This window comes from Dunckerocampus dactyliophorus, chromosome 2 (assembly GCF_027744805.1).
Source record: "Dunckerocampus dactyliophorus isolate RoL2022-P2 chromosome 2, RoL_Ddac_1.1, whole genome shotgun sequence".
Taxonomy (NCBI): Eukaryota; Metazoa; Chordata; class Actinopteri; order Syngnathiformes; family Syngnathidae; genus Dunckerocampus; species Dunckerocampus dactyliophorus.
The window spans coordinates 47280006-47291359 of record NC_072820.1 but is presented as its reverse complement, the minus strand read 5'-3'; the positions used below and the strand labels follow the sequence as shown (position 1 = coordinate 47291359).

General features: G+C 41.4%; 1 protein-coding gene across 6 annotated transcripts in view; it reads left to right on the top strand.

The window, feature by feature from the left end:
* The window catches only part of LOC129177834 (rho GTPase-activating protein 21-like), a 95368-nt gene that overhangs the window by 47077 nt on the left and 36937 nt on the right, over positions 1–11354 (top strand). For all 6 annotated transcript variants that reach the window (XM_054769363.1, XM_054769362.1, XM_054769361.1 and 3 more), the window contains 5 exons: positions 495–591; positions 793–832; positions 922–1056; positions 6839–7147; positions 7225–7286. In XM_054769363.1, coding sequence (XP_054625338.1) covers positions 495–591; positions 793–832; positions 922–1056; positions 6839–7147; positions 7225–7286 — 643 coding nt within the window. The remainder of the gene's footprint in view (positions 1–494; positions 592–792; positions 833–921; positions 1057–6838; positions 7148–7224; positions 7287–11354) is intronic.

Genomic DNA, 11354 nt, shown 5'->3' with positions numbered 1-11354 from the left:
GATTAATGACTACATCAACTGTTACATCGTAACTGTTGAATCGCAGTGAATCGAATCATATCATTTGTACACTGTATCGAATCGTTTTTGTTTTTAAAATCTATCATTTTTTAAATCATATTTTTACCTCTTTATCTTTACCACAATGAGATGTACATTCCTACTTATTCATAAAAACTTCTTTCCATCTGTGATTAATTGTGATAAATTATGAGTTAACTATGGACAAAATGCAATTAATCACAATTAAATATATTGACAGAAATATATATATATATATATATACACCTATAAACATATGTAAAAATGTATCCATTTATCTAAGGAATGTCTACTTTTTTGTATATTGATGTTACTTCAAACACAAAAAGTGGATGTTCTTACACTAATAATGCACTTTTGTATTTCCTCAGTATTGAATAGGTTATCCTTATACATAGTATTGGCATTTTATTCCACCATTTTTACTTGTGTTCATGTTCTATATATCAAAGGACGTCGCTCGTCATATCTCCTGGCCATTACAACAGAGAGATCCAAGTCCTGTGATGAAGGTCTTAACACTTTCAGGGAAGAAGGACACGTTTTCCCGTAAGCTCCAACAATGGACTTTCCAGCTTTTTGCAAACATCTTCTTGTAGTTCCAGGATTTGTTTTTTTGTCATCTGCAGATAGTTTTGTAAAGGACAAATTGTCAAATGTCATATACGTATGAGTTTAGTAATACACGTCAATGTCTCAACACGTACGTATAGTGCATAAGATGGAATTTGTGTGCTTTGTCTCTCACAGAAGACTACCAAAAAGAGTCAAGAGCTTTTTCATTGATGGGGTAAGTTTTTGCTACGGTGTTTGTCACAGTTATATTTCCAAACATATGTTGATACTGCACACACACACACACACAATGCATTGTGTTAGTCTTTTGAGAGCTTGAAGGCACAGGAGGAAGCCCGGTCCAAACGTCACTCCACTTCTGAACTGGAGACAATCACTTTGTCCATCCGCAAGGAGGGCTGGCTATACTACAAACAAATTCTCACAGAAAAGGGGAAGGTAAAACACACAGTCACTGCACTTAATTACTGATGTGACGAGGTGTAAGATAATTGTGTGTGTTGGGATGCAGATGAAGAAAATAGTTACCGAATGCCATCAAATGACATGATCTGCTCAAAAGGATTGTGTGCAAGCACCTTCATTAAATAAATGTTAGCCTACCTTCTGCAACGTAGCAATGCTATGACTTTTTGTTGTCAACCTGTTGAGTTTGGCATTTGGTGATGCGGTGTACTCACACACAGGCCGATCGTACCCCATTCACACCTAAACCCGGTGTAACTGGCCAAAGTATACCCCCAGCCCAGAGTATTCCCGGGGTTAAAGTAGCCTAGGCCAGTTTATACTCCGAGTATAGTATGGCTTAGGCCAGGGGTGCTCACACTTTTTTAGCCTGCGAGCTACTTTTAAAATGACTAAGTCCCAAAAATCTACCTACTACTATAAATATAGAAATTATATATATATTTACTATATTTATTAAAACCAAATATGAGTATGTATTTATGTACATTATACATGTATATCAGGAGTGTACGCACTTTCTCAGCATGCAAGTACAAGTCGAAATGTTGAAACCTCCTTCTATGAAACATATAACATATACAAAATGTAACCAGTAAACTCTGAAATTCCATTGTAAATATTCATGATTAGGGCCGCACGGTGGTCTAGTGGTTAGCATGTTGGCCACACAGTCACAGTCTGGAGATCGGGAAGACCTGGGTTCAGGTCTCCCCTGGGCATTTCTGTGTGGAGTTTGCATGTTCTCCCCGTGCGTGTGTGGTTTTCTCTGGGTACTCCGGTTTCCTCCCACATCCCAAAAACATGCATGTTAGGTGAATTGGTGACTATAATTTGTTCACAGGTATGAATGTGAGTGTGAATGGTTGTTTGTCTATATGTGCCCTGCCATTGGCTGGCCACCAGTCCAGGGTGTACCCCGCCTGTCGCCCCAAGTCAGCTGGGATAGGCTCCAGCATACCCCTGCTAATGAGGAAAAGCGGTATAGAAAATGGATGGATATTAATAATTAGTATTTCACATTCACATGTTCAAAGTTTCCAGGTCATCAAAGTAGTTGCTATCATAATTCACTTCAATATGGAAATAAAATAATTACACAAAACTCCTAAATAGTTGTGTACATAATACTGGTAATATTAGCTACGTAACGTTCATTAGGGCACACAGTTCATGTATTACATCCAGTTAGCATTTGCTATCAAACATTAGCCATATACAAGAATGTAAAATGATGATGCAAAAGATAATGCAGCCCAAGTCAAGGCAACATACTGAAAAGGTTTCAGCAATGGGCACATTTTTAATTTCATCATGAAATAATAGTTTAAGAAGCCAACGTGTAGAAAACACTGATTTCTGTAGTAGAGTTCATGACGCCAAGCAAAGTCAGTCAACAATACACTTTTTTTCTACGTAGCTAGCCGCTACAAGTGAACAGATAACTTTTGTTATAGATATAGAAATCTTACCGCTGAGTTAGTTCATCCATAATCACAATAACAAAGATGAAAGTTGCATCTTCATGTGTTGCTTCAAACGCCGCGGGGGAACAAGCGTGAATCAGGAGGGGAGCTTAATGTCAGCTGACTGATGTCATATGACAAGTACAAAGTGACGTTTACCCAAACTACCTTGGCGATCTACCGGTAGCTTGCGATCGACGTAATGGCCACTTTATACCCCGGGGTATATAACAGACCACTTTTTTCCCACTGGGCCAGATTATACACCCCATAAAATATACTTGATATTAATAACCACATACTAAAACTGAATACCAATAACAACATTGATATATTGGCCAACATTTTCAAGGTTAAATGCTGTGTTCAGTTGTGTTTTGTTCTGCATATTTATACTCCACTGTGCCAGATTATACGTACTGAAGTTTTAGAGTATAAAACAGTGATTAATAGAAAGGTTTGCTGAAAAACTATGTTTGGACAATTTGATAACATAATACATACTAATGACAATAGCAATGCTAATGTTAGCTTGATAAACCCGGCCTGATAGCGCAGTGTACGAGGAACGCTAAATGTCCTGATTGAGATGATCAAAGATGGCGCCCTCCGTGGCAGACGTCTCTGTGACACTCACGTTTTTTTCTATTTTTTGCTATTTTATTGTTCATTTGGGACATTCAACACACTCACGCAGTACATTACAACAGAGAGACACTTTTGAACATCGGCAGGGTTCACCAAGAACTTTCATTTAGCCTCTCAGACTTTGCCTTTCTTCTGCGCCGGGAAAACGCAGCAGCCTGCGGGCCTGGTGAGCTGAATACCTGGCGACCAAAGCATCCGAGGCGTAAACGAGGTAAGCGGGCCGGCCTGCATGCTAGGCTAAAAGCTAGAGCGACTAGGCCACCGCTACCAAGCCTGCTGCTAGCCAATGTCCGCTCCCTCGAAAACAAGATGGACGAACTAAGAGCAAGGATTACAGCTCATCGTGAGGTCAGGGAATGCTGTGTCCTCACCTTCACAGAAACCTGGCTGATGGAGGATATACCGGACTCGGCGATCCAGTTGGAAACATTTGCTGCTTACCGGGGAGATCGGACTTTAGCGTCTGGTAAACACAGAGGTGGCGGCGTCTGTGTTTACGTAAACAAACGGTGGTGCACAGACGTACAGACGATGGAAAAGCACTGCTCGCAGGACATTGAGCTGCTGATGGTGAAATGCAGACCTTTTTATTTGCCTCGTGAGTTTAGCGCTGTGTATTTAACTGCTGTTTACATCCCACCACGAGCTAACACTGCTAACGCACTAGGCCTCCTGCATGACATCATCGATAAACACGAGACCAAACACCCAGACGCTGTATTCATTATATCTGGCGATTTCAACCACTGTAACCTCAGGACTGTCCTCCCCAAATATTACCAGCATGTGAGCTTTCCCACAAGGGAAAATAACATCCTGGACCAAGTCTACAGCAACATGAAAGGTGCTTTGAAGGCTGTTCCAAGACCCCACTTTGGAAAGGCCGACCACATCTCCATATTCCTTTATCCAACATACAGACAACTTCTTAAACAAGCTCCCCCTGTAAGTACAGCAGTTAAAGTGTGGAATGAAGAAACTGATCAAGTACTTCAGGACTGCTTTGGCTGCACAAACTGGGATGTGTTTAAAACTGCAGCGGGGAGGGAAGATTGTACTGTTGATTTGGATGAATATGCTTCTGCTGTTACTGGCTACATTAGCACATGCATAGAGACTGTTACCACCACCAAGTATTACAGAAAATACCTTAACCAAAAACAGTGGATGAACTGTGATGTAAGGGCTAAGCTACATGCTCGTTCGACTGCATTTGTCATGGGCACCACTGAGGACTACAAAAAGGCCAGATATGACCTGAGGAGGTCCATACGGGAGGCCAAAAGACAGTACAGACAGAAGCTGGAGGGCTACTATTCCACCTCAGACCCTCGGCGCATGTGGGCGGGGCTCCAGCACATCACAGACTATCGACAGCGGAGTAGCGTAGCCACGTCCAGCCAAACCACACTTCCAGATGAGCTGAACGAGTTCTATGCCCGCTTTGACACCCAAACTCCTGATGAGCAGAGAGGGTGGCTGGACTTGGGGAGCACACAGGACTCACCTCTCATGGTGACATCAGCTGATGTGCGCAGGGTTCTGAACAAAACAAACCCACGAAAAGCAGCAGGCCCAGACAACATCTCAGGACGTGCACTTCGGGTTTGCTCATCAGAGCTAGCTGATGTGCTTGCTGACGTATTTAACCTGTCGCTTGCACAAGCATCTGTACCGACCTGCTTTAAGTCCACCACCATAGTGCCCGTACCCAAGAAGAGCAACGTGACCTGCTTGAATGACTATCGCCCTATAGCACTCACTCCTATTGTAATGAAGTGCTTTGAAAGAATAGTCATGACCCACATCAAAAAGAGCTTCCCGGCGGCAACTGTGGACCCTCTACAGTTTGCATATCGCCAGAACCGGTCCACGGATGATGCAGTCAACACTGCCATCCACACAGCCCTTTCTCACCTACAGGGCCAGGACACATATGTCAGAATGCTATTTATAGACTATAGCTCTGCTTTTAATACAGTCAGCCCCCACAAACTCACAAATAAGCTCCTCACACTTGGCCTGTCACCCTCCCTCTGTAACTGGGTGTTTAACTTTCTCACAGGCAGGCCCCAGTCAGTCAGAGTCCACAATCGCACATCCAGCTCAAGAATTGTGAGCACTGGGACCCCACAGGGGTGTGTGCTGAGTCCGCTCCTCTACACGCTCTTCACCTACGATTGCGTGGCCTATTAAATTTGCGGATGACACTACAAACATTGGACTGATCACTGGTGGTGTTGAAACATCATACAGAAGAGAGGTGGCGGACCTCATGGCTTGGTGTCGTGCTAACAATCTCCTTCTCAATGCAGATAAGACTAAAGAGATGATCATCGACCCAAGAACAAGGGAAAAGGAGCCGCATAGACCCTTGTTTATTGATGAGACTGAGGTGGAGAGGGTGAAAACCTTCAAGTTCCTTGGCACACACATCAGCGAGGACCTCACCTGGTCTCACAACACCCAACAAATTCTGAAGAAGTCCCAAAGGAGACTGTACTTCCTGAGAAGACTGAGGAAATTTGGCATGTCCACCACAATCCTGAGTTGCTTCTACAGATGCACTATGGAAAGTGTCCTTACCGCCTCATCACTGTTTGGTACGGTAACTGTACAACACGTGATAGGAAGGCACTCCAGCGGGTGATCAAGACCTAACAGAACATTGTTGGGGCAGCCCTCCCCTCACTGGAAGACATTTATAAAACTAGAGTCCTACGCAGAACACACAACCTCATCAAGGACAGCACACATCCACAACACTCAGTATTCACACTCCTACCGTCAGGCAGACGCTACAGGAGTTTGAAGTCCAGGACCACAAGGCCGGCAAACAGCTTTTACCCACAGGCCATCAGGCTTCACAACGAAGCACTCACACACGCCACACGCAACACACACACACACTCATAGCACTTTATTTATTTACTTATTTATTTACTCATTTATTTGTATTATTTATCTGTATTAATGTCTCTTCTTTTTGTTGTTGATTAATTTATTGGTATATATGTTTATGTTTGTTATGTTCTTATTCTTATTTTTTCTCATGTTTTCTTTCTTTTCTTGGGAGAATGAACAGAATAAGATTTTCATTGCATAGTATAACTGCTGTTTTACCATGCACATGACAATAAAACTCTCTTGAATCTTGAGTTGTGCTTCTAGACTTTGGAAAGGTTTAAATCGGTTGAAAAATGTGTGAATGGTGGAAGTTTGAAAAATTGTGCATTCATTTTCAATTGGAAAAATACTGTGGGATTTTGGGAAAATGGTGAATTTTTTAAATACTGAATCTGAATAGCTGAATGATTTGATGCTTGAATAATTTGAGTTTGGTAAAAAATTAAGGAATACTTAGATGACAAAAAAACGGCGGAATAAGAATATTAATAATAATAATATTAAATTGATAGGTGTTAATGATCAAGCATTCACACAATAAATTCATGAACTATCCAAAAAATAGGTGAAAGATACAGTATATTACGTTGGGGGTATAATCTGGCCCAGAGGGGTATATTCTGGCCGAGGCCACATTGTCCCCAGGTATACTTTGATCGGGGGTTAATTTGGCCTGCTACACCTGGCATGTTTGACTGCAGCCGCTTTATTGTTTTAATCTCTTATCATTCCAGAAGGTTGGTGGTGGTATGCGACCTTGGAAACACGTCTTTTCTGTGCTGCGTTCCTACTGGCTCTTCCTCTACAAAGACAAAAGAGAAGCTGTTCTTCACGGGGCAGGTGCCAGCCCAGGTCAGGACGAGTACCCCCCGGTCAGCATTCGTGGCTGCCTGATCGACATTGCTTACAGTGAAACGAAGCGGAAGCACACTCTGAGACTGACGACTCAGGACTTCTGCGAGTATCTGTTCCAGGCTGAAAACAGGGATGATATGTTGGCGTGGATCAAGCTTATCAGGGAGAATAGCAAAATTGACAATGAGGTCAGATTAATTAGTTATTGGAAAGTTAACTCAAAATCTGACTGACTGACTGGCTTTGTTCTTCCCCTTTATTGTAGGAGATTGGTTCATCAAGGCAGGCTCTGATCAACAAAAAGCTGAATGACTACAGGAAACAGAGGTTAGCAATATAGCAAAAATTCTCCTTTACCATTTGTTTATTAGGAAGTCACTGTTGTGGGTTGTAATTCTTATCAGAAACCATGACTGCACTTAAGAAAAATAATCAGAGTCCCTCACATGAATAATGTCCGTCCCCTTGCAACACCATGTCCACCATTATTATTAATTATTTAAAATCATCTGCTTAATTCTTTAGAGCATCCGATCCATTCTGTAAAATTATCTGATTGTTTAAAATCATCAGATGAATTACTTTTTTCTGTCAGCGATATTTTTAGTGAATTATCCACATACATTACATGTGCATCTCAATGAATTTGTTTGTTTTTGAAAGCTAATGTGTTTCAATGCCAAACGCAATATTACAAGACATTACAGACGAGTTAATCAGTTAGTCAGCGCTGATACTCGTGAGTTACACTTCTGCCTCTAACTTTGATATTACGTAACTGCCTGTAAATTTGGTGCTCAGACAAATGTAACAAGATTCAGACAATTCCAAACTTTTACACTACAACATCATGTGGCGCACTAAATAATTCATATTTATCTGATAAGCATGAGGAAAAACTTGCCCGAGTATGCTCTTTTGCCTAAGCCAGTTGTACCACTCACTGATGTGGAAGTGGTGAACAAACCATTTGCATTCGGTGTCGCTGTTGGTCAGCCTCTCCGTATGATGTCTAGCTTTTCTGGAAAAATCAGCCTTGAAAATTTATTTTTCAGAATGTTCAACACCAAGTCAATTTGTCCTTTTGTCAGCCATTGTGGCCATTTTTGTGAGCAAATCGTCATAGGCTTCTGGGTCACATTATGTAATAATGGTGCATTATGTAACAATGTAATACATGCAATAACGCTGCATTTTATAATAATCTGCTGTATTTTGTAATACAATTCTTGAAAGCAATTTCTAATCAACTTTGCTGCATTTTGTAATAACTTGTTGCATACTGCATACGGTGTTGCACTAATTTTAAGATCATGTAATAAGTTGGTGCATTATATAAAACCATCAAAATTGATGCCTTCGGTAGAAAAACCATCAGAACAACATTAAGCATTCCATCTTAATTACAATTAATTTTAAGAAACTTAGGTTTCATTGGTCAACCGTAAATAAAATGTAACTCTATTGATAAGAATGGATGACGTTTTTGCAAGCTAGCACTAAGTATTACTGGTGCGAAAACTACCAGTGTACTGAAATATTGGAAGACATACACACATACAATCTGGATTATGTTACGCAAATACTAAACATTATACAAAGCTCAATTTGCATGTTAACACAACAACAGAGGTTAAAAAAAATTAACATGAAATTTCCTATTCACAAAAAAAAAATAATAATAAAATAATAAATAAAGTAACTTCTCTAGTAACAACAGAACTTTTTCTCCAACATAAACTTATGACGAATTATGGAAGTCAATCTTCAAGTCAATCTTCCCCAAAAATTTTTCTTGATTTGGAAGTGTCCATAGCCATGTGCCACAACAAGACCCAGGCTCAATACGTAACAAGTGATTACAAACTGCGGCACAGTTTATTACAAAATTAGTTTAAAGAATTTCATTGCAAATATGGCAATTATTACAAAATGTGGTGAAAATGTATTACATTGTTACATAATGGGATATTTTGTACACAGTACGATGTTACACAGAAATTTTTTTTTAATTTTAATTACATTCCAAACAGTGCTGAAAAATGTGTGTAAGAAGGTTGGTTAAACAGTAGCCTACCAGAAAGATCATTCATTGCTGTCTTCATCTTCCTCCTGCGTCTTCTTCAGTGTAGGAATTGAAATGCCTCATAACTCCTTTGTCACACACTTTGTCAGTCTCTCCCTTATTTTTGTTGTCACTCCGTGTTGCTTTTGTCTTGAGGCATTGAGCTTGTGCTGCCTTACGCAGAAGTCCAGCCTTTTCAAATCCGTTGGTGATAGCAGATTTTTTGACACAGCGCCACGCTGTCAAGATCCACAGCCAGATTTGAGTATCGTTTGTCTTTAACTTGAAAGCTGCATCATATGAATTTTGTCCTGTATTTTCCATGATGAGGGTGTGTGCATGAAGTGCAAAATGGCTCTTCTGAAGCATACGAGATGTTTCTAGTAGAACATGACCATAAATTTGCCGCATCACTGTATAAGTCGCAGGGTGCAATCTGTGAGAATAAAGTAGCGGCATATACATCGGAAATTTCGGTACATAATGCAGTGCTACACATGGCTTTGTTTTGCTCTGATCAACCAATCAGATGGTGGAAAAAATTCTGACGTTGTTGGCCGGCTAGCTGACCTTGTGAAGTAAATTTTAAATCTGAGTGGGTTAAACAAACTGCCTCATTGCTAATAACATTTAAGTGACATCAGCCAGCACTACTGATACTGAATGCCCAGTGGTTCCATCCATACAAATTATGCCTAAAAGATACCCAAATTCTGCATATGAACAAAAAGATTCAAATTTATATGGCACACAAACATCTTCACGTATGAGTGTGTTTTATAGATCGCGCCTTGAGCAGAAGTGTGCATATGCAACTCCGCCTCACATGACACACTCGCCAAAGAAGGTCAGTGCAAAATGACTCATGAATGCAGTGCGGTGTCTATATTTAACAATCCTTCATTCTATACTTGAAAAAGAATCTTATTGGGAGGACACAGCAGTGTCATAACAAATCAAAGAAAGATAACTGAGTGGCAGCATGTTGGCTGTCAAGGGCGTGTGCAACACGGCGAACCGTGACAAAGCTTGAAAAAATAAATAAATAGTGGTCGATACTGGTCAGATGTCAAGGCACACATTTTCATTTTAGTGAGCATGTTTTGTTTTTTTTTATAACCTGCCCTACAGGTTCATATGCAGTACGGGTGGACTGTATGTTTATTAACATATTTATTTGATATGTGATACTGGTATACTCCTGTTCACGTTGTATTGCCGGTTTTATTTTAAAGACACAAAAAAGTACATGGTTTAAGAGGACATGGACATGATAGAGGATAGTGGTAACGGTTTTGTGAACTTTGACTGGGATTGGGTATGGGAAGAGAGAGAGGGTGGTAAAATGCAAGAATGGATGGTGGGAGCGAGCATTTTATAGCCTCTTTGGTGCCGGATAGGCCAGATAAACATCTGGTGCAGGAATCTAACTGTGGATTCTGAATGGAGAACCTGGCTGTAGAACCTGGGGATGGACAGAAAGAGAGAAGAGGGCGGAACAAACAAAGCAAACATAGGAGCAATTGTTGCAGCAGCATCATTGCCTGCTATTGCAAGCCAAACCCATCAGAGAACTCGCAGCTGATAGCAGGAGCCCCCAAGTGGGAAGGCAGAAGAAAGCAGGGGAGCCCACCAGCCTCCACCAAGCCGACACACGCAGACGAGCAGGCCCCTGGACCCAGGTTGCAGCAGTCCACCGAGCACCAGAGAGGTCATGTCCCTGTCACAGACCTCCCACCTAGTGGAGCAGACCAGGAACTGCCACAAACCCCTCCATGCACTGTCTTGATAAGAGACAGAAAATGCTGCAGCACGCAGCTATACCTGCCAGGGAAAGCCCCGAGGGCGCAGGAGAGGCAGACCCCACCCAGCTTCTGCACACCTCCACTTCACCACAGAAGGTCAATGCAGGGTGACTCATGAATGCGGCGTCAGAGCTGGTGAGAAGACGACGAAGATGAAATTTCATGGAACTGGTGGAAATACTTGAAAAAGTAAAAGACTTGGAGGACACAGCAGTGACATAACGCATAGGGGTGTAAAAGAAAAAAAACTGTCTCATGGGCACTAGGCCTGGGACTCATCATTAATTCATCACACAATAAATGAAAATCCATCCATCCATTTTCTATGCCGCTTATCCTCATTAGGGTCGCGGGGGTATGCTGGAGCCTATCCCAGCTGACTTCGTGTGACAGGCGGGGTACACCCTGGACTCACAAGTACTTTTGTTAGATTTGTATCGATTGACACCACATTTTAGATTAAAATAAGATGAGTAAAAGCTTTTTATTTCAGGTGGATGCAAAGAGGCGGCTGTCCCCCATACA